The following is a 22,217-nucleotide window of genomic DNA, read 5'->3' as shown; positions in this document are numbered from 1 at the left end:
ACTAGTCACGAATATATATCGACGTTTTACTTTGTTGTTAAAAAAAATGTATTGGATATTAAGTTGTATTTTATACTTTAGCACTAAACTTTTTAAAGAATGAGGCGAACTGTGATAAAAAACAACATCAATTTGCCGTAAACATCTAGCTAAATATCTATCGACTGTTAGACGACTTTGAGACGAGTTTTTGCCGAATAGAGACGAGTTTTCGCCGAATAGAGATGTAATGAGCCCCAGTCCTCCTAACGCACACGCGTTCCGTTTCTTCTGTCTGAACCCACGCGCTTGAAAATGGGTGAGTATCAATTTTTCTATTATCGTTGTAATTCCTTATAATTACAATTTTAGTATGGCCTGTTCTGACAGAAGAGCACCCCATTAGCTTATGTCTCTTAAACTATTCATATAAGATTTGAGATTTTAGCCAAAACCGACGAAAGTCGGCAAAGACGTTGTTGTTGACAAAAGCAACAGCCTGAAATCCTGTACAATGTTATAGCTTTTATACATTAACTATTGCTCATCGGGTTATTCATATCACACTTTTATCAAGAGCATTTCCATGTAAGTTCTTAGATCTACTGTCTCGAGCTTTAGAAAGGACATATCAAAGATAACAAATACCACAAGACTTCTAACTGACCCCCCTCCCCCTCCCCCCCAACCCAGCCTAGTCACAGCCATAACATTAAGAAATATATATTTTGTTAAGATTCCCCCCTTGAGCCGACAACTGCATCAAATGATCCCAATGTTAGCACTGAAGAGGAGGAAGAAGATGATGATATTGATGATGAGGCTGATGACAGTGAGGAAGAGAGAGGGACACCTACTTCACAGGTACGATCAAGAAAGCCAAGATCGTTCCTGACTGGTCGCGGTGTCACCCTTGCCATGTTGATGGAGGATGGTATTATGCAGCCTGGAGAAAAGCTGCTTTCAATTGACTATTTGGTAGGTACTTAGACATGTTGTATTGTGAATTCAATTATGCAGTTCATGAATTAAAGTCCATATAACCTTTCAGAGTTGATAGATTTGGTCAATTGTAATTGCTGAAGAACGTTGTGTGGTTACAACTTTTACCGTCATCTTTATATCCCAACCTGGTAGTCAAATGATTTTTTTAACTTCAGGAAACAAAATTTAGCAGATATTTTGTAGTCTGTAAATTGTTTTTGCATTGTGTGTGCGCTGTTTGCAATCAAGCAATGGAGACATTTTCACGAGCGTGTGCTGTTTTTGAAACATACAACAAAACAATATTTTCTTTTTTCGCATATAATAATCTGCTTATTCTTTGCTTCATTGTAGGTAGCATTGCAATAGAGAACACTTCACCAATATTTTGTGGTATTGCCGTCTCTGAATTTTAATGGATTTAAGGAAAATACTTTGTTTAGATTTTCCTGCCAAAACTTGGAATTATTCACTACTGTAGATTCAATCTCCTTTCACACAGCCATGAAGATTTTCAAAGATCTGTAGAAAATTCAAATTTCAATCAAATTCAATTCCATTTTCAGAATTTGAAAGTTTATCTATCTATTCTTTTGACTAGATTGATATAAATGAAAGGTTTGAACTTTAAGCGAAACTAGGAATAAGACCACCAGTCTAACTAGGGCTATTTATATAACCAAGTGCAATTTTAGTTTTCTGGGTAAACTTGACAAGCTGATTTAGTGTCTTAAAACTCCTTATGTTCTAGACTTTGCTCAGGAAAACTTTCCCAAATCAAAAATAGGGCTACAAAACCCTTAAATCATTTCCTTGACTTTCTGTTTTTTTTAAAGCATCAGTTATGATAATAAATTTGCCAATAAGTAAGGAGGGTCATTAGAGAGTGTAGCATTTACTTTCTTTCTTTTTAATTTGGAGGTAGATTAAAGTTCTTTAATGCATCTTAGGGGCAAAAGTTCCAAGCAGACCTTCTTCCAGATGGTAAAATTAAATGGCCTGAGGCAAACAAAGTCTTCAACTCACCCTCTGCATGGGCAATTTACTGCAAGAAACTTGTGAATCCCTCTAAAAAGTCAGGATGTGGCTGGGCTTCTGTGAGTATCAGCGATCTACAGATTACACACTTGTATCAAAGATGCTGTCAGTGCAAATAAGGAAAGACAAATGGTAGATCTAAAACCAATTGCAGCTTATGGGTATAATTAGTTGCAAGACAAAAATGATAAAGTGATCATGTTACATGAGTTAATCATATTTTCCTGCATTCAGCAGAAATATGACAAGTCCCATTGTATCTTTCGTAATTGCTGGCTACACTGTATTTTGAAATAGGTGTGTATGACCCCTTTACAAGGAAGCCCCAAAGTCAAGCTCTTAAACATGCTTTTTGAGCAGAATTGTTAAACTGGTAAAGTTGAGCTAACATAACTTAAGTTAATAATATTTTCCTGCATTCAGCAGAAATATGACAAGTTCCATTGTATCTTTCGTAATTGCCGGCTACACTGTATTTTGAAATAGGTGTGTATGACCCCTTTACAAGGAAGCCCAAAAGTCAAGCTCTTAAACATGCTTTTTGAACAGAATTGTTAAACTGGTAAAGTTGAGCTAACGTAACTTTTCTGGTAACAATTTCCATGCATTGAGGGACAAACATTTTTCTGTAAGTTTTCTGTAATGTTTTGCTTTCTATCAAACCTATAAAATTTTTTGCCAAATAGTATTTTCAATTTAGTATATCAGGTGACCATCAGGACCAAAGTTTTATTAATCAGAATATGATATTTAAAATAACTATGTATACTAGGTCAAATACAAGGGCCGCAAGTTGGACCAATATAAGTCAACCTGGTTCAGAAAGCAAAGGGCTCAGACTTCAGATGGAGTAAGTTACAAATATACTTTTGTTTTCAAGCGACTGTGAACAGCAAAAAGATGTGTGTTTGTGCAGATGTGGAATATGACATTTTGATTCAAAACATGTGTTTTGTCAAGAATTTATCTCATTTCTCGTTTTCTAATTGGCTAAAAAACAGCAGTTACATTCAAAACATCACAGCATGGCATTCATCATCACATATTATTCTTACTATTCATAAAAGCTGCTCCGTTTAAAGAAAGCATCTTTAAATGTTTGCAGGATGCTTCTTTGACTTCCCCAAAATCAACATCAGAGCAAATGTCACCATCAACAAGTTTGACATCCCCTACTAGAGCAACTGCTGCTGCTTCTGTGCCAACATCGGCAGAGAAAGCCAGTTCATCAGTGAAACTAGCACCAGCCCTTGGGCCAAGGCCTGTTGGTCGTCCAAGACTGAATCCTTTGCCGAGGGGTCCATCAAGGCCAGTGGGCAGACCAAGGCTTAAGTCACCTGCTCCAGGAATACGGTATACAGTGGGGGAGGGGAGGGAAGTGGAGAGGGAGAGGGAAAGGGTGCGTTACACCATATTTACCAGAATATAATATTATTTTCCTTTTCACTCTAAAATGACCTTCTAAATGAGGATGTCTCTTATATAAATGCAGAAATGCATTGAAGGCAATAAGATCTCAGTCTCACATTTCATTGATAAGAACAAAGGATTTCATCTGCACCAAGCACCATTATTGTTTATTTTGCATAAAATAATGAAAACTTCTGGTAAAACTGATTATTTTTGTTTGTTTAAAAACATGAAGTTGAACATCCAAGTTACACATTATATAATAAAATACATTATCATAGTAAATAGCGTAATTATTATATAGAAGAATTCATTGTTGGCTTTTTCTTTATTGAAAGTCACCAATAAATAAATGGATATTTTTTCAGGAAGATCTCCTCTCCTAGCATGACAGCATCACTTGGGTTTCCTAGTCCTTCACCAGTTGCCTCTGGTCAGATGTCACCTACTGGAACTCCCTTGCTCAGGCTACCTTCGCCTCACATAAAGAGCCCACTAGGTAAGGCAGTAAAAACCCACTTTATGGACACTGGCTTAATAAGCACGTCCATGCTTAGGCTACAATCACCTCACATAAAAACGCCCACCAGATAAGGCAAATACAGCAAAAACCCACACAAATACCTCTTTATCACAGACAGAAGGTCCAAATGAGAAAAGATCAATTTATAAATAAGCACACCCTATTCATAAGTCATTTAAAATTGGCTTCCAAGGGTCCTGTAGCTTGTTTTTAAACATATTTACTAACATTTTGTTTGAGACAAATACTTAATAAGTTTTTATGTACTTTTATCCAGCTACAGAGCTACCTGTCCCTTTAACATCACCAACAACACCTTCATCCAAGAAAAGATCTGTCAGAACTCGACTTTCTGTCAAACACAGCACTGTCAAGCCTGACAGGTACAGAGTTCGTTAATAAAAAAAGTCACATTGACACATGTGCCAGGTTGTTTGGACCTTTATTTCCAGAGGATTTGTTGAATGTTTTTACATGCCATCTCAGCCATGCATTGGAATAAGATTATGTGCTACTAAATTTTGCTATTGTAATTTGTTAGTGACCCACACACACTTGTAGAGCTCGTGAACTTCACCACTACTGGACGCATGCAGCCCTTCTCCATTGATATCTCAACCAACTGTCTTCTCCTTATGGTTAGTGCTTCTTTTTATTGATACTACTGTATGTCTTAAGTTCCTTCATAAACAGTGCTAATATAGTTACTGGTGCACTTATTAGGTCATTTATTTAGACAGATGTCTCAAAGCATCCAAGCTGTAGATATCTTTTAGCTTCTTTACAACCTTTTGTACAAATTCCATCTCAATTGACCAAGGCATGCTGTACAATGATGCTACTAACTCTGCACATGGCTGTATTAATATTTAGCTTTTTTATCTTACACAAGGATAACTCGTTTTCATATTTCAACCATAGGACTATCACTGTCACTTGACTACCAGTGAAGTAACAGGCTACTTGGCAGGAAGGTGGGACCCACAAACACATCGTAAGTGTAAACACATCGTATGTATATTAGTATATTAGTGTATATTAACACCACCCTTTTATGGTGTTAATTCATTTTATTGTATTTTTCTTGACTCTTTATAGATATGAAAATACTTCAGGCGTTTCCATGCAGGTGCAGGTTTCAAGACAAGGAGAATGCTCCAAAGGTTGAAGATGAGGTAGGAGTAACCTAATAAAAAATGTTCCAAAAACTGACAGATGTAGTTCAGCTTTGCACAGACTTCACAAGCTAATTCAGATGATCTGGTGTATCTCAACATGTAGTAGGTCACCCATTTTAAACACGAACTTGTATATAAAAGGGCGTGTGCCAGGCATTTGTCACCTTCACTTGTCACCCTCCAATCTGACAACAGCTCCATGTGGCACTTTAAATAACAACATGAATAGAGAGAAAGAATTTGCCACTATCCTCTGAATTTTACAATATGGAAGCAAATTGAAAAAAATTATTTTCCCGCTTCGACTGTTACCACCAACTATCTTTACTTCAGATTTGAATTCAAAAGGTGTCAAGTGTGGGTGGTCCTTACCCTTTTATAGCGTGGTTTGGTGTTAAAGTAAAATGCTGCTTAGGCTTGTTGAAAGCTTGGAACTTTGGTATAGTTTTTTGAGAATTGCATATATCCTGAATATGATTAGGATCATTAACCAATTATTCCTCATGCAGCTTCACCAAGCTATTGGTAAGAGAGGGATGCACTTGGTAGGCTGGTACCACAGTCACCCAAGTTACCAAGCAGACCCCTCAGTCCAGGACATCAAAAGCCAACTCCGCTACCAGCATGCTTTACAGCAAGGCTTGTCTGGTCCACAAGAACCTTGTCTAGGGCTCATCATATGTGAGTTTGGATCAAACAGATGTTATTATTTCTACAGTATATATAGGAGTATTCAAGTGTCAATTTATGCTACATTGAAACCAAGTTTATCAGTGTTCTAAATCTTTTGGTATCTGACTACAGTTTTTAGTATTTTTTCAGTCATTTAAAGTTAAGCACATTGCTTACCGTAATGATTTCGGAAGGGGCTTACTTCTTTTTGTCAGAAAACATTTACTCAATAATCATGGCTAAAAATGCTCAAAGTTTCAAAGAGGGCAACCTCCTCTTTTCTAGGATTGCTTTATATGATAGGTACAGATGCACCCTTAAGACTTGGTACCATTCCTTTTTTTTTCTTCACAGCCCCATATGACACCTACAAACCAACAAAGGAGTCCACATTTCGTGCGTTTTGGGTCCAGCGAACCCAAGAGGGTACTCCTGACAGTCTGGGAATCCCAATGCACATGAACTTTAATGTCCAGCAGGATCAGTTCCTTTCTCAGGATCTTCTCAATGAGCTGGTGAGCAATACAGTGCATTCATGAAAAACTGCAATTTGGCTCGAGGATATTGTTGGAGTATTTATTTAGATTTCTGGTCCCCATGATTCATGCAGAATTGTACTACCAGTATGATTTGTCTTTATTTGATATCATAGAGTATTAGATCTAACAAGAAACAGTAGGAGTTATAGTTGCACATCATTTGTTGAAAATTTGATATGAAAGTAGGGAGAGGTAAAAAAAAGGAATCAGAACTCATATTTTTTTCTGGATTTACAATTGAATGTGGTCTTTTTTGGAGTGTTATTCTTTACTCTCCTGAGTGAGTAGGAACTTATTTGAGGATGGGCACTAAAAGATGATTGCATTATAATGAGTTATCAATATAACATAATTTCCGTTTGATAGAGATGGACTTGGAGCTTTTATAAAGGAAGCCCAGACATCATAAACTTCAACAACATGTGGTACAGCAACCAGACTTTCCTTGATAAGGTCAAGGTAAGTCGAAAAATATATATATTGCTCAGTCCTAGTGTGAATAGGGGTGTACCTAGCATGGAAATGGGGGGGTTTCAGGTTGTCCACTAATTTGACCCAATATACACCTTATGGTTGCAATCGGAGACTTGATGTGTTGTAACCTGCAATGCTTCACGGGTATCAAATGAGTAAGAAGATAAGCGTAAATAAAAACAAACACAGTTTTAGAAAGCTTTAGCATTCATGGTTATGTATGTACCTCTAAACGTTTACACAGTACTCAGAGACCAGGATTCAGCCATTTATCTGTAACCCATTAACCACTGCGGGTTACAATACATAGATTATTGGGTGCAATAGGTGTAAAGAAGACCTGGTGATGCAAACTGAGACCGTCCTTTTTCAGCCCCTTTTCTTTAGGCACCCTGCTTCCCGTTCTAACTGTTTGTGGTATGCCTTTGGTTTAATTCTGAGGTAGTGTCCATTTCTATGGCTCTAGAGTGTAGTATTGGATGAATGAAAGTAGGGAATTTTAAAGAGGGGAGAGCGGTAAAAGACAGGAATTTCAATTACAATGTATGTTATAATCATGCAATGATTTTATTTTAGGCATCTCTGATCAAGAAGTTCCCTACCGACCAGGCTGACGGCAGATTCCTGGAATTCATCAACACGTTACTTGGCTAACTAAGGCAATGAGAACCTGAGAACACCTTAACAAGCACTGATCTAGTTACGAATAACTTGTATCTGAACATTGTAAATTATAACCATTATATCCATTCAAACTTTAAATATCACCATACTAGCTATGAAATCACATGTCGGTAGTTGTTTGTGTCAAACCAAAAGGACATGTTATCCAATGCTTTCAACTCATCTGACTTTTGTTTGGTTTGTGCGAATGGAATTGATGTGGATATAATGTTTTTATCTGTAAGAAAGTTTTTGCATTATCGCTTTTTATTCTTTCTCTTCGCTAGTAAAAACATAATGACAAATAGGGGACTTGCGCTGAGATCACGTGACCTTTCTGGGTGGCAAATTCAAAACAAAATATTAAAACAAAAAACCCTTTCTGAGAAGTCCCCTATTGCATTCCCATCAGTATATGACGAAGGCATGGATAGAAGACATTGCAAACAATTAGAAAATCCTGTTTTATTGAGAGTAAGGGAGTGTTAAGGAAGAGTAACAAAAACAAAAAAAGCTCTTTGTATTTTTCTTACTAAGTGTCTACTTATATCAGTATCTGAAATATGTAATAAAGCAAAAGCAGGAGTATAGGCGATGGCAGTAATCCAAAAATCTAAAGCAAAATAAGAAAAGGTTTTATTTGAAGTCTATAGCTCCTCGTGCTTGATACCCTGGAACTCCTTGTGGGAGATGTAGCCATCTTTATCCTCATCCTCCTCTTTGAAGATCTCATTAATGATGACTTGATGGCTTTCGTCACCTTCACCGTCTGGGATACCTTCCTTGCGCAGGTAGCGAGCGACCTGGGAAGAGGAATACATGAGTTGAAGGTGTTAGCTATAAATGCCTAGCGGTAGCCTGGTAGGTTTGTACGAGTGCAAAAAGGCATATATCTCCTGGCCCAACTGCCTTATTATAGAATCAAATCATGTTTTATATTCTATGCGCAACTTATCTCGCAGTCGCCCTGACCTGTCAAGCAACCGCCCTGACCTGTCACGCAACCGCCCTAAATCAAGTGCGCAGGGATAGCTGTCACAATGCTCTTACAACTCCTCCCAAATCAATTACGCGGTAGATGCGTTTGAAAAATAAAAACCTATCAAATAACTGGCTACATCCCAGTAAAATCACAGTATTCTACCCCCACCCACCCCCTGTCGTCCGTTGCCTGGACACCGTTCTACCGGAATCTCGTACTATATACCTCATCGAAAGAGAGTCTGTTATCGCCGTTAGAGTCCACCTCGTTGAATGTGTTTGGTTTAGGCTCCCCATCCTTGATGTCCAACAGCTCCACGTAAAATACGAGAGGAGCCTTGGGCGGGAGCTGGTCTCCAACCGTAAGTTCGCCATATCCATACTTGAAGGGTACAATCAGCTCGCGTAACTCGCCAACGCACATGTCTAGCAAACCCATTTCCCAGCCGGCGATCACCTGGTCTTCGCCGAGAGTGAACGAAAACATGCTGGAAAGACAAAGAGGACTTTCTTAAAAGGTGTCCCATACAGGGGGGTATTGATGACGTGACTAAAAACATGTTGTAAGCTGCCTTCTTGCTGTTAAGAGGGAATTTAAGCGACGTCAGGGATGAGAACGTGATCCCCAGGTTCATGCTTTGCGTTCAATTCTAAACTACTTTGTTAAAATCATTGTTACAGGACCTCCCCCTGCCCCTTCTAATTTAAAACGATTTTGTTGAATTAACCGTTTTCTTCCATGTTTTTCCCCACAACAGGCAAATAGGGTAAACCTCTCATTTAATTGCGTATACTGATTAGTGCACCATTACTATTAGGGAATTTAAGCTATTACGGTAACGACGACGGCAGAATAAAAATTGAGAATTCAAAGAGCCAGACGTGAAATTCACTCTGAAATGAATCCTGTCTGAGGCATTTCAGCCGTTTTTCTTCAATCTACAACGTCAGAAAACTCCACGTTTCACGGTCAAGCGAGGACGGAAACCTGTACGCTGAAAACAAGACTTTCCTTGTTCACCATGTTAGAAATAAGACTCTAGGCTTGTCTTAATTTTTTGGGACTACAAAAATATTTAATTATACCGCGGATAATCTATGATCTTTAGTCTTCCTTGCAGCCGTTTTGGACTCGTCACACTATAGAGGCCTCTTCAGCTCCAGTACAGTTATTGGGGCTCAAGCGCCGCTATAGCGTGACGAGTCCAAAACCGCTACAAGGGACCCTGTTTATGATCTGTATGATCTTTTTTTTTTTTTTTTTAGAATTTTTTTTTGCACAAGTATGGGGACTTTGATTCCACACAATTTATCGCATATTAACTTGGGAGGTGAAGTATGCAATGAAGGTTTTACCTGGATGGTAGGACTGGGGTCTGATCTACAAGAGTGCAGTTATACTTGACGGACAACATATCCCCACTCTTGCTCTCACGAGGACATCGCTTAGGCTTTTTCATAATACCAATCCTAAGGCCTCTCTGAAACTCATCTTCTTCTGGCACCTTCTCGTCTTCACTTGTAACCAAGACGAGCAAAGAGCAATACAAGAAAAGTAACATAATGTTTCTTGGGCACGCCATGATGGTCTCCAGTCCGCGCAGTCCAGTGAGAAATGCGATTTTTGAGCTGCGCGTATTAGGTTTAACTGCTTTACACGTGGAAACGCTTACGTTGTGCTACAATACGTGGAATCAGTAGTTAATATTCATCGCTGTGTTCGTTGAGTTGTAAGACATTCGCGCAAAGGAAGACATGTCTCTTGGTAACCGTTGTTCAACAGAAAGAGGGGCGCAGCGGAAACAAAGGTTTTTTTAACGATACAATTCAGTTCAAAATCGCATGAGCTTGGTTTTAATTCCTTCGCATCTGGTTGTATATCAGCGATAATCAGTATTATTTCATTAGATTAAGGCTCATTTTGGCAGAATATTTTCCATTATTGTAGATCAACAACGGACCCCTGGGAACTAATCTTCGATGATGCGTGTCTCAAAGTGATTGACGCGAATTTGATGTTTGCAAACTGGTCCCTTGCAATAGAGAACATCATTCAAACCTCCCTTTGAATATACCTGAAACACAACCAAAGTTGTTTTGTTATTTCCAATACGTGCCCTCTTTTTGCAGGGAATTGCTCTGGGGATTTCGACTTTTCCATAGCTACCCGCTCCCTGTACTTCTAGGAGCGAGGGAGACTGGGCTAGAAATCTAACATGGCGGCAAAGAAAGGTTCGTTGTTATTTCTAGTTCTGTTATTTTGTGATGTCTGGTGCAGCATAGATGGAAACCCGTACCATGAAATCGTGAAATATATGGAGAAATACACACTTCCCGAGTTACCATACGATTACAACGAGCTAGAACCGCATATTGATGAAGCCACCTTGAGAGTTCATCATCTTGGCCACCATGCTGCGTACACAAAAAAACTTAACGCCGCACTAAAAGAGTGGAGAGAATCGGTATGCGACTTTTTATTGCATTTACCTTCAAGCAAAACTGAAACGCACCCAAGACGAACTAGCATATTAACATGAAAGCCTTTTAGATATCTAGTGCTGTCCTTGAATCAATATAAAAGACACTTCCGGTTTCATTTCATGAAGTCTAGAAATCTTAGTCGAAACACTCTTACTTGTTTGTAAAATAATGCGTTACCACGTTACCAAGAAAGTTTTCCCCTAATCTACTCTCATGTTTTCAGAGTTTTTTAATGTTTCTAAAATTATCTTTCTCCAACCAACAGGGAAAAGAAAAAGATCTGGCTTCCAAAAGTATTGTGGAAATTCTAAGGAACAACGAACAGATTCCTGACAAGTGGAGAACAGACGTGATCAACAATGGTGGAGGGTAAGATGAAGACACATCAAGGCTCTCGTGAGGGGGAGGTGTGGGGTTGGGGGTAGGGTGGGGGCAATATATGAGGATAAATGTGTGATCTCCTATGCATTTCTACAAAAATTTAGTTTGAAGTGGGTGGCACCCTACTGACTGTCCCTGAATTTTATATGGTTTCCAGTATAGCGAAATTTGATAGCTTTTAGGGGTTTTTTAAATTGCCTACTTGTTTAAAAAACTGTAATCCTGTCTCTCTCATAAGACAAAAATTATGTTTATCTTGAATCTCTCTTTTACTCATGCCTAGGTTTGTAAACCATGCATTGTACTGGGCGACCATGTCCCCAAACCCAAAGTCGGAACCAAGAACTCCAACAGGCAAGATTGGCGACCTTATTGATAAATCCCATGGCAACTTCAGCATGTTCAAACAATGGTTTGATGAACAGGTGAACTCCATGTTCGGGTCTGGCTACACTTGGCTGTGTCAGGATGTCACGTCTGGATTTTTGACCATTCTAAACATGGGTAACCAGGAAAGTCCTGTTGCCTATCGTCTGAACCCTGTTCTGGTCATTGACCTATGGGAACATGCATTCTACTTAAAGCACCAGAATAAACGACCAGGTTATGTGCATAGCTGGTGGCACTTAGTAGACTGGGAAAGGGTTAATGAGCTTCTTGAATGGTGGCAAAATCAGAACATCCATGATGAACTGTGAGCTCTGTTGATTAGAGGATTACCACCTACTACTGCTTATCCTTTTGAAGAAAGCATGATTTTTACCAGTTAGTAATCAGGAAAAGTTGGAGCCCATTTAGGAATGAGATTTTGAAATAGACATTAGCATATAAAAGACCACAAACATTTTGACAGGCCTTGCTGAACCTTGGGGAAAAACACTGATGCAAAAAAAAGAACAATCAATTATACTTTGCCATTTCCTGCTAAAATAGAAGAAAGCATGTCTTTAAATTAATGATTTATATCCTAGTTTTGTAGGTCCTACTTTTGTAAGCTTGTTATACCATAATTTGCATAAATACCTTCTCTATGTGAGATAGTCAACATATATACCAAGACATACCAAACAACATATTTTTTATTTACATATATAATACAATTATTGATGTAACTGTTGTTCTTTTGGGTTTTAAAACTGTTACCTATGTACATGTTTTTTTCACATTTGTTTTTAAAAAACAAAAGTTGTCCTACATTGGTAAAACGTGCATTTGATAAAATATTTTTTCTAAGTAATATTTTAAATTTTATGTTCTAAAGCTCTCTACTCTCGGCTGCACTCTTTCGAACCTGAAGGACAAGATAAGTTACATGTTTTAATAAGTAGCACTGACTCAGAGAGCTCTTCTATTATCATATTTTATCATTGCAGTTACACAGTACTTTTTTTTAGAAATAATTCAAGTTCCCAATTACTTACCGACTAATTTTAAACATTGGTTTGTCATCCTCTCTTGCAATTGTTCTTGGTTTTCTGAATATTTAAGAGCAAAAGAAGGCTATAAGTGTTTAGCAATTATATCCATAAAAGGCAGGTAAAATAACTGTAAGGCACTGCTCTTGAAACAGTAATGTACAGTTCCACCTCACCTCAAATTAGCGGCTTCTTTAATGTGCATGGATTTTTTCTCCTCTTGTTTCTTGTGCTCAGCATGTCTTTTCTCTCTTTCTGAGCGTTCTTTCCTACTTTGATCTGACAACCAATCCCTTGAATATCCAAAGGACATGAGGTGTGAAAAGTTTACAGGCTCTTTGTCACTGTTGAAAGATAAAACAAAAGAAGCATGAATTTTCGGAGCATCCAAGATTCATGTGAGCAAGCATCAGAAGTTATGTGATGGCACACATTTCTTTGAGTCAATCAGTATTGTTTTACCAACATAACAGTCTTAAAAAGCCTAGTTTGGAGTCTCTGTTCATGACAATTAAATTTTGCAACAGAACTAGTAAATTCGTAAGATAGAACCCACAATACTTACATTTTTGGCAGTTTAACCACTTTTCTGGTGACTGGAGCTGCTTCTTTTGCTACTGTTTTGTGCTGCTCTTTCTTTTTGTGGACGGCTGGTAACCTTCTGTGCTGTTCTATGTCTTCTGCTGCTTGCCTGTTGAGATAAAAACATATGCATACTTCAGTGTTGAACACACAAAAATGTCTGTGATATACGCTCTCTGATTGATGCAGATGAACAGCACATATACATGGTATGCATGATGAAAATGAAAAGATTCAGTGTGACTTCCATTATTATGCTAACTTCCACTGGTGATACACAAAATCCAATTTGCCTTTTGACTTCTGCAAAACCCTTGAAGAATTTTCATTGGCCAGCACTGAAAAGGTTTACAATTTCTCCACCTTTTTTCAAGGCACTGACAAACCAAAAAGCCCCAAGGGTAATTCTGTTAGTTGGAGTAATGGAAGCCAGAGAGCATTACAGTAAGCATGTGTTTTTAAATTACTGACAATAGTTCAAAGAATATTAAAAGTTCATAAAAACAAATGGTTCTCATTTTTCTTGAGACTGTTTTAAAAAAGATGCAAAAAGTCAGTATACATATCATAATATACTATCACACAGTTACACTTCCTTCTCATTGCATCTTAAAGAGTACAGGAAAAAAGTTCCCTTTATTTATTAATTCCATATGACTTTGACAAAATGGACTCAAGAAAATTACACCTGACAGGTTATAGGTTATGGTTTTCACCTCTCCCATGCAGTCATGTTGTCAAAGCTGACAAGGTTGGCTCTCTTCTTCTTCTTCTTCTGCTCAGTCGGTATTTGCTGCTGGTGTTGTGTGTGACTTTCGGCATTTGCCTCCTCATGGACATACCATTCAGGAAGAACATGATGACTGTAAAAGAACAACCAACAAAATAATTTATGAATTATTACTAAAGTAGAAACTGATCCAGCCACATGATCAGAAATAGTCAAGAGAAATAGACAGGCTATTACATTAAAGGTCTAAGATTTGGTAATCACCTAGTAAGGAACACACCTTGCAACATGCCCATCCATGCTTAAGGCTTACATTCACTACTGAAGTACAGTAAGTAGAGACAGGAATAGAAGTGGAGACACAAGATATTACATGTGTAAGAACCAGTGCAAAGGAGATGAAAGCAATGTATTAATGAACAGAATGTTTCCTTTACTTGGGTCTCCTTTGCAACAAATTTCACACATGCTAAGCCCTTACACCCCTGCTTACTTCTGCATCTCCTTTGCATGAGAAAAGCAGGCTTTAGCAAGTCATGACTCACTTCTGTCCTACTACTCAATGGAGTTTCTTTTTGTGGGCAGATCTAGGGGTGGGCCAAGGGGTACCTGGCCCTGCTATTTTCAGAAATTTGGCTTAAAAATAGCAAGAAATATAAGGAAATCCATGCAAGGAAGGAAGGAATCTAGGCCCCCTTTTTTTCTGAAACTCTTGCTTCGGGCCCCCCTTTTTTAACTCCTGTATCTGCCCTGTTATTATTATTTATATAATCTTATGGCCCCTAGTAAGTTTTCCATATATTATACCAGCCAGGGGCGGATCCAGGATTTCAAAATGGGGGGGTGGATAATGGCCGGATAGACAGCTTATAACTGATCCAGTGGTTCTTGGTAGGTCAAATAGATCTCAGATCTTTTACTTAAAAAGGGGGGTAAATATCCACCCAATACGCCCCTGCAATCTAATGACTTATTTCAGCTCCTCAACTCACTGCTGTGCCTGTGGAGGTCTTCTTTTAGATGTCTGGAAGACTTGCTCCACTGGAGGAACAACTCCGTCTTCTTCTTCCTCAGGATGGTAGTGATCAAACCATTCTGCTCTAGGGTACAACACAGCTTCTTCACTAGGTTGTGGTGGGGTTTTGAAAGACAGCAGATTCTTTCTGCCTCCTCCTTTTGCTAGCTTGATGTATTTAGAGTCTGTGTCACGGATCCATTTTCTCTTAAAAAAACGTTCGTCCACATCTTCAGGTATGTTTTCTACATTGCTGAGACCAGGGATTTGTGATGCTGGTGGTGCCTCAACAGCTGGTTTTTGTACAGGTTTTGAGGGCGCGTGGTAGTACCAGTCTGCCAAAGAAGGAAGAGAACTAAGAATGTCTATCATTGACATTGTTTATGGATATTTTGGAGGCACACGTAAAGCAGCTATAGATATAGTAATACATAATAAAGCATCTATATAGTGCTTATGCATATAAACCATGCTCTAAGCGCGTTATACAGGCTTTTATTACTTAAAAATAAACCTGTAGTCATACATCACTCGCATTTATCAGAGACGTTGTTTCGCAAGGGAATAAACTACACATGGCTTTTTGAACATCGCCCCTGCGGCAAAGAACGGACGAGGGATTGCTTGCTTCACATATAGATATATAATGCTTCTAGTGTATCAGTTTTCAAGCACTATAGTAATCAACGGGGTAGATAGTTTGTCTAAAATGATACCAAAACGTCTTTCTTTCTTCTAAAGTAGGTTGAGGAAACGTCACACGACGGGCGCTATATCATCATTCGTAAGATCTGCTATGATTAGGACTCTGATAGGAAAAACGAGTATTTTTTTTCACCAAACCAGAGGATAGATCACCCAACCGGGCAACGATAGGTAACTTGACGACTTGCATGAGTGAAATATTTTACTCGACACAAAGCCTTACCAACACGCGTTTCATTTTACATCGCCTTACCTTGACTAGATGTTTTTGGATTTGGCATAACTTTGGCTAGGATCTACAGAGCTTTTGCCTGTTTTTATAGATAAATACCAGGTTTCTGATGAATTAGAATCTCTACAGCTGATCACAGAGTATGCTTGGTACAGTATGGTCCAGAAAGCTGAGCTTTATTATGCTTGTTGTCAAGTTGTCAAGACAACGGATTAGCGAGTATTTCAACCACAGGAGTCCCACCTAAAAATAAGTTTTAACTTATTTTAACTTATTTTTTATTTTTTATTTTTTATTTTTTATTTTTTATTTTTTGCAAAGAAAAATAAAATTGTTCTATATAACTAGAAGTTTCTAATAGAAAGAAATGCTGCGACAGTGATATACAGTTGCTTCAGTGTTGTGGTATACATGGTATACATGCAGCCACAATCAGCGACAAAACCTCTTGAAAATGACATCTAAAAAATAGTCTTACTGAAATAATTTACAATATGGGAACTTTTCATTACTCACATCCCCCTTCCCCCATTCAAAGTTGCTGTCTAGGGTTGTCAGTAAAAGAATCCAACATTGATTTGGGGGAGAGGGGGTTGGCATGGGGAGGGGAAGATATCAAAGTCACTATGCTACGTAATTTAGACTGTAATTTAGATTTCCATCTGAAACTGCATTTGAAGCGCTAAAATTTTCAACATTTTTGTCGCTGATTGCAGCTAAGCTAGAAATTTTTAAAAATAGCAAGAGAAGTTTACCTTTAGGCATTTTTTTTGTTATCGAAAATTTGAATAGCTGGCACAATCTTAAATTTTATTTGGGAATGTTGAATTCCTTGCGCCCGTGGTCTTACCCCTGCTACTCTCCGTCATTTTGAAACAAACACAAAGATGGTGGCAGCTTATCGCATCGCGCTGAGTTAAAAATATCAATAAACGTAAGGTAGGCTAATTGTTAGAGAATTTGGCAATATATTAGTCTCTATTTTTTATCCAGAGTCATGATTGGTAGGGATTTTTTTTTTGCTTATCCATTTGCTTCCCGTCCTATTTCGTCAGTTTTTAAAACAACACAACAGCCTGGATTTAAAAATATCAATAAACGTAAGGTAGGCTAATTGTTAGAGAATTTGGCAATATATTAGTCTCTATTTTTTATCCAGAGTCATGATTGGTAGGGATTTTTTTTATTTTTTTGCTTATCCATTTGTTCCCCGTCCTATTTGGTCAGTTGTTAAAACAACACAACAGCCTGGATTTATGAACAAAACGATATAATAATCTGTTTTCATTGTTTTACAGTATTAGCTTTTCTGTCAATGTGTTTTTCAATTTTTAGCATCACTTGGGTTTGCTAAAACTTGTTGCATGCTCTTCAGCAATTACTAGAAGGCATTGGGTCATTGTTTTGAACTGATAATTTTTCCCAAACGCCGTAAAGTCCATAGCCAAGTGAGCTAGAGTATTTAGGCATTGAGTTCCCTGCTAGCAGAGGCCTCTTTTCTCTGTATTTCGCTGGGCTAGCCAAGCGAGCTAAATACTCTAGCTCACTTGGCTATGGACTTTACGGCGTTTGGGAAAACTTATCAGTTCAAAACAATGACCCAATGCCTTCTAGTAATTGCTGAAGAGCATGCAACAAGTTTTAGCAAACCCAAGTGATGCTAAAAATTGAAAAACACCTTGACAGAAAAGCTAATACTGTAAAACAATCAAAACAGATTATTATATCGTTTTGTTCATAAATCCAGGCTGTTGTGTTGTTTTAACAACTGACCAAATAGGACGTTTTTGCTTTACGCCCCGTAATTTATCGGTATTATAATTACTTACTACTAGTAAACCAAATCTCGGGGCGTGTTGTCGTTTTTGCTTTACGCCCGTACTTTCATTTAATAGTATAGTTATTATTATACTAGTAAACCAAATCTCGGGGCGAGTTGTCAGATTGCTTTATCGCCCCGAAATTTTGTTTACTAGTATGTTTTTTCTATAAAATTTTTAAAATTCTATAAAATTTCAAAATAATACCACTAAACTTTCTCGCCCCCAATTTCATTTACTAGTACTAGTAAGTTAATTTGCTAACTTAGCTAATATATGAATTCCCAAAAAAAATCAAGACAAAATCTCTAAAAACAAAAGCAATCCTTGTATAAACAGGACATCAAGACGAAAAAGCAGAGCTTAGTTAGCTGAGGTGGAATAGCCAACTTTAGTTGCTGAAAAACAGAGAAGTTGAGCTTGCAAGCAGTTTTTTGGCCAAGTGCTAGCTCTGATAGAACAGCATTCACGGTAGCTTTACGAAGGCCTGTTTTGCAGGCTAGAGACAGGGATATCAGATTGGAAAAATTTTAAATAGCCCCTTAGGGATAGGAGTTAGTAAAATTTTATACCAGATAGGATGATCACCTCCCATCAACTAATATGCAGACTCCCTCAACCACCCAGGTAAAACCAGACAAAATGATCAACTTATGTGTGGTCAACAGAGCACAAAGAGGAGATGTAAGATAAAGTATACCACAGATAGGGTGTTTAGGGTGGGGGACTTCTCTTGGAGGATCACCCTGAACAAAACATGAACTACCTCCAACCCATGGCTTCATAATACTCCATAACAAACAATTAAAACAGATTTTAATAATACATAAAAAAATCACATATCAATTTATTAATCATAAAACTATAATTAAGTATTAAAAAATGAACAATGTTTTGTGTTTTTAAACCCTATACAAGCATCAGAAAACCCTCAACTTCACACATGTCCTGCTAAAAGCACTCTATAATACACAATGTAACTAGTTATAGGTAGTTCCTTTTTAATATAATACAATGTCTGTTTTTGCAGCCAAGGGATTTATTGTGGCACAGTCATTTCTTTGATGCCAATGGAACCTCAGTGCTTCTTTCTGCTGAAGCGGGTATCATCTGTATTTTGCCTTAAAAATAGAACAATAAATTACTACAATCCTTCTTCCAATGTCGTTATGTCTAATAGGCTTGGAGATTTCATTATGTGTACACCAGGTATTAGTCATAGGAACATTTGCAGGTGGCAATCTTAACAGTGGAATCAATCAATATAACACACCCAGCCATGGCAATCTTAGATGTTGATAACCAAACAGTGGAATAAATCAATAACACACCCAGCCATTGAATGGTCATGTGGAAGCTCATGTGTCTCACCTTTGCCAGGCACTAAGATTGTCTTGGCTGATGGGATTGTGGCTTGATGATTGTTTCTGGGGACGTGTTGGAGTCTCCTCGTTACTATGGTCATGAGCAAACCAATCAGGAAGTACTTGATGTCTGCAGATAAAATAAGGTACTTTCAAACACAATGTAAATGAAAAATGCATTTACAGTTTTTTTCTATGAAATGTGCAGACAAGATTTGTTTAATTTCTCCTTCTTTTAATTATGTAATTTCTTCTAATTTGGCTATGTAATTTTTCTCTCCTATTAACAAATACATCTCATTTTTGCTTGAGTCTGTCCTCAGATGCACAGATGGAGTCACAGTGTGTCATAAACAAAGAGTATGCAATGAGACACAGTTCAGTTGCATGACTGTTGTTGCTGACGCCAAGTTTGTGCATGTGCTCTGATAACACGTGGATCCTTGACCAATTAAAACGTGCAAGTTATGAGTGTTGGTGTATAAAAGCCCCCTCAAAAGTCAAATGGTTAGCCCCTAAGGATGCATTAACTGAGAAAAAAAAAAGCTTAAAAGCTTGCCTAGCAAGTATTAGGATAAAATACACCCCTAGTGCAAGGGTTTGCCACAAAGATGATTTTAACTTGTAAGTAAACAAGTTGAAATAAAATGTGGGGCATACCAATCACACACTTTCCATCTCAGCCAACTTACGGCCCAGATTGCTGGTGATGCCTCTTGGAAGACTGGAATACCCTGTCCACTGGTATTTCCTCATTATCAGCATGGACATGGTCAAACCAGTTAACTCTGTTGTAGTGTTTTGGCTTGTTCTCATACTCATCAGCTTGTTTGTCCATTGACAAAAGCCCTTTCTGGCCACCAGCTTTCGCTAACCGAATGTACTCAGAGTCAGTATCAACTAGTCCCTTTTTCTTGCTAAAATTCTGCTCATCCAGATCTAAAGGCAAGTTGTCAGCATGACTGAGTCCAGGTATCTGGGATGCAGGTGGTGCACTTACAGGTGACTGATTATAAGATGGTGCATCGTAGTACCAGTCTAGGAAACAAGCATAGCCATTATCAACTTGGAGAATACTTGCTAGATAAGATTGATCATGATATAACTTTCTAAAATATATTTTGATACATTTTATGTTTGGAATGATTTTCGGCAAAAAAAAATCACCAGGCTTTTTGCCAAATAAAATGCCATGTTCAGTGCAGTTAGCCTGTTGAAGGCATTTCATGGATCTATGTTAAAACATGTGTGTTGTTAAAAAATGCTTTTCCTAAAGTTCAGTTCAACGGGAGAAAAATCCCTAGATCCATCAGGATGATTTTTATGTCTGATGCCAGGACACCAGCTTGCAACCAATTCCATTCGCATTCAATCCATGTCTGCACACTGTGCATTGCAAGCAAAGGGGTGAACCCTGGGGGCCTGTTTACGTAAAGCTAGTTGTCTAGGGAGGGATAGGGTTGTCTCATGGGGTAGGGACAATTCTGGCTCTGGTTCACATGCCAAAAGTAAGTCGAGTTGTCTCTTGAGCCAGGATAAATGATGCTTTGAAACAGCCCCTGGTCAAAATGAAACAAAATGGGTTGAAATGAATGGTACAATTTAGGCAAAGACACCCAAACCCCCAGGAAAAATCAGGGTGAACTGTTGACATGGACCAGACAACTCTGGTCCCCAGGGTTATCCCTACCTTCTAGACTGAAACAACTCAGGGACCAGAGTTGTCTTGGTTTGCATGTGAACAGTTGGGGGATTTGCAAAAACATTCAATCAAAGTGCTTAAAATCCCCCTGGGTATGGGGCGATAAAGAAGTGACAAAATCCCTACCCCTCAGGAACAATTTAAGTTCCTAATAAGCTGTATACAAGGAAATATGACTGTTCATATGAACCGATGAACAAGCCACATATTGCATGCAACTTACAGGCAGGGCATAACGCAAATCTCATTATGGTTTGTCCAAGGGTCGACCCCTGGGGAAGGCCGTTGATACACGTATACATGTATGGAATTTTCACTTAGCCTAATATAACTCAGGGCTTCAAGGCAACCCTACCTCCCCGAGACAACTCGATCCATGTGAACAGACCGTGGAGGTACGGAAGAAAACATTTTGTACGAGTTTGAATAAGCAATAAAATAATCATTTTTACGTTATATCATCAGTTTTCAATGCCTTTAGTTCAAGTATTCAATGCGATCCTTATTTCTATTGCTGACTTTATGTCTGATAACTTAAAAGCGAGGAAATTGCGCTTTCACTTGAGCTTATTAAATTTCTTCGAGGATTGATTCTCGATATCATTCGGTCTTCTATCTTGTTTAGAGTAAAAACTTAACAGAGAAGTGCTGGTAACAATTCTAGACGCTGGTTGTAGCCCACTTTACTTCTATTTCTCGAAATAACGGAGAATATTCAAGTAACGGCCATCGCTGGATAACAAGCAAGAACCAGACCAAAAACGAAGTCTTTTGCACAAGAAGGAAAAACCTGCGGCAGAATTTGTTTATTTATACAGTACAGAGACAATCTGCTAAGCAACTCAAAGCAAGCACATCTTAAATTAACCGGATACTCGGTCAAATTCGTTACGTTTCACTTTCAACTATATAATCTTAGGATTTTTTAAGATTTCGTCACTACGTAAGAAGTGAAAAAGACGAAAAATTATCTCTGTCACTCGACAAACAAGGCCGCTGCTAGCAAGCAAACATATAAAACACTGAAAATTCTTCACTCACCACTAGTTGCTCTTTGGTTTGCCATAGTATTTGTTGTAATTGTCTGAATATCTTTGCAGAGAATGGGTGTTACAGTAACCACGGACGATTAGAATTTTTATCTTGCTCTTACGACTTCGACCCTCAACTGTCGATCGATGGAATGCCCGCCACAAAACCCCGTATGGCGTGTTTGAAAAGGGCGAAAGCTTGGTGTCGTCGTAGCAACTGCTGCGGCCGAAAACTTTTCGGGCTCGTAAACGTCTCGGAAGAGTTTTCGGAGGCTTTTCTCGGGTCCCGAAAACTGTTTCTCGAAAGAAACTCCC

At 38.3% G+C, this 22,217-nt stretch overlaps 5 protein-coding genes across 6 annotated transcripts; 2 read left to right on the top strand and 3 right to left on the bottom strand.

Annotated features, from left to right (window-relative positions):
• Positions 1-9: 9 nt before the first annotated feature.
• On the top strand, positions 10-8,105 carry LOC5516833 (MPN domain-containing protein). The gene is made up of 14 exons (XM_032386715.2): positions 10-298; positions 716-957; positions 1,914-2,060; positions 2,774-2,851; positions 3,107-3,354; positions 3,780-3,910; positions 4,212-4,317; positions 4,476-4,572; positions 4,856-4,928; positions 5,033-5,109; positions 5,622-5,793; positions 6,139-6,299; positions 6,690-6,782; positions 7,374-8,105. Exons 1-14 carry the CDS (start codon positions 295-297, stop codon positions 7,449-7,451), a joined length of 1,707 nt encoding a protein of 568 aa, XP_032242606.1. The 5' UTR covers positions 10-294; the 3' UTR covers positions 7,452-8,105.
• On the bottom strand, positions 7,911-10,074 carry LOC5516832 (FK506-binding protein 2). Its single transcript, XM_032386719.2, has 3 exons — positions 9,798-10,074; positions 8,668-8,929; positions 7,911-8,263 (listed from the first exon to the last, which is right to left on the bottom strand). The coding sequence occupies exons 1-3, from the start codon at positions 10,022-10,024 to the stop codon at positions 8,108-8,110; spliced, it is 645 nt and encodes a 214-aa protein (XP_032242610.1). The 5' UTR covers positions 10,025-10,074; the 3' UTR covers positions 7,911-8,107.
• Positions 10,075-10,183: 109 nt separating this feature from the next.
• On the top strand, positions 10,184-12,511 carry LOC5516831 (superoxide dismutase [Mn]). Of its 2 annotated transcripts, XM_048724286.1 has the most exons (4): positions 10,184-10,249; positions 10,572-10,906; positions 11,191-11,294; positions 11,590-12,511. In XM_048724286.1, exons 2-4 carry the CDS (start codon positions 10,658-10,660, stop codon positions 12,002-12,004), a joined length of 768 nt encoding a protein of 255 aa, XP_048580243.1. In that variant the 5' UTR covers positions 10,184-10,249; positions 10,572-10,657; the 3' UTR covers positions 12,005-12,511. The 2 variants fall into 2 exon arrangements, with proteins under 2 accessions (XP_048580243.1, XP_032242609.1); XM_032386718.2 differs by lacking the exon at positions 10,184-10,249 and having other exon boundaries at positions 10,354-10,906.
• LOC5516781 (uncharacterized protein C7orf57) lies at positions 12,368-16,169 on the bottom strand. Its single transcript, XM_001636773.3, has 7 exons — positions 16,007-16,169; positions 15,026-15,383; positions 14,020-14,166; positions 13,287-13,412; positions 12,898-13,065; positions 12,728-12,781; positions 12,368-12,597 (listed from the first exon to the last, which is right to left on the bottom strand). The coding sequence occupies exons 1-7, from the start codon at positions 16,032-16,034 to the stop codon at positions 12,555-12,557; spliced, it is 924 nt and encodes a 307-aa protein (XP_001636823.3). The 5' UTR covers positions 16,035-16,169; the 3' UTR covers positions 12,368-12,554.
• Positions 16,170-18,604: 2,435 nt separating this feature from the next.
• LOC5516830 (uncharacterized protein C7orf57 homolog) lies at positions 18,605-22,085 on the bottom strand. Its single transcript, XM_001636772.3, has 4 exons — positions 21,913-22,085; positions 19,862-20,207; positions 19,177-19,299; positions 18,605-18,926 (listed from the first exon to the last, which is right to left on the bottom strand). Exons 1-4 carry the CDS (start codon positions 21,935-21,937, stop codon positions 18,884-18,886), a joined length of 537 nt encoding a protein of 178 aa, XP_001636822.1. The 5' UTR covers positions 21,938-22,085; the 3' UTR covers positions 18,605-18,883.
• Between the last annotated feature and the right edge of the window lie 132 nt (positions 22,086-22,217).

This window comes from Nematostella vectensis, chromosome 2 (assembly GCF_932526225.1).
Source record: "Nematostella vectensis chromosome 2, jaNemVect1.1, whole genome shotgun sequence".
NCBI lineage: Eukaryota > Metazoa > Cnidaria > Anthozoa > Actiniaria > Edwardsiidae > Nematostella > Nematostella vectensis.
Note: the sequence above shows the minus strand (reverse complement) of the source record. Positions and strands in the feature narration are given on the sequence as shown.

Coding starts and splice junctions, on each gene's coding strand:
- LOC5516833 (XM_032386715.2), top strand. Junction 2,852..3,106: donor GGGCTCAGACTTCAGATGGA/GTAAGTTACAAA, acceptor AAATGTTTGCAG/GATGCTTCTTTGACTTCCCC. Junction 4,318..4,475: donor AGCACTGTCAAGCCTGACAG/GTACAGAGTTCG, acceptor GTAATTTGTTAG/TGACCCACACACACTTGTAG.
- LOC5516832 (XM_032386719.2), bottom strand. CDS start 10,024: ATGGCGTGCCCAAGAAACATTATGTTACTTTTCTTGTATTGCTCTTTG. Junction 8,930..9,797: donor ACCCCAGTCCTACCATCCAG/GTAAAACCTTCA, acceptor TTGTCTTTCCAG/CATGTTTTCGTTCACTCTCG. Junction 8,264..8,667: donor ACAGACTCTCTTTCGATGAG/GTATATAGTACG, acceptor TCCTCTTCCCAG/GTCGCTCGCTACCTGCGCAA.
- LOC5516831 (XM_048724286.1), top strand. CDS start 10,658: ATGGCGGCAAAGAAAGGTTCGTTGTTATTTCTAGTTCTGTTATTTTGT. Junction 10,907..11,190: donor TAAAAGAGTGGAGAGAATCG/GTATGCGACTTT, acceptor TCCAACCAACAG/GGAAAAGAAAAAGATCTGGC. Junction 11,295..11,589: donor GTGATCAACAATGGTGGAGG/GTAAGATGAAGA, acceptor ACTCATGCCTAG/GTTTGTAAACCATGCATTGT.
- LOC5516781 (XM_001636773.3), bottom strand. CDS start 16,034: ATGCCAAATCCAAAAACATCTAGTCAAG. Junction 14,167..15,025: donor AGACCTCCACAGGCACAGCA/GTGAGTTGAGGA, acceptor GTTCTTTTACAG/TCATCATGTTCTTCCTGAAT. Junction 12,782..12,897: donor AAAGAAGCCGCTAATTTGAG/GTGAGGTGGAAC, acceptor TTAAATATTCAG/AAAACCAAGAACAATTGCAA.
- LOC5516830 (XM_001636772.3), bottom strand. CDS start 21,937: ATGGCAAACCAAAGAGCAACTAGTG. Junction 19,300..19,861: donor CATCACCAGCAATCTGGGCC/GTAAGTTGGCTG, acceptor TTTTATCTGCAG/ACATCAAGTACTTCCTGATT. Junction 18,927..19,176: donor AATCTTAGTGCCTGGCAAAG/GTGAGACACATG, acceptor TCTATTTTTAAG/GCAAAATACAGATGATACCC.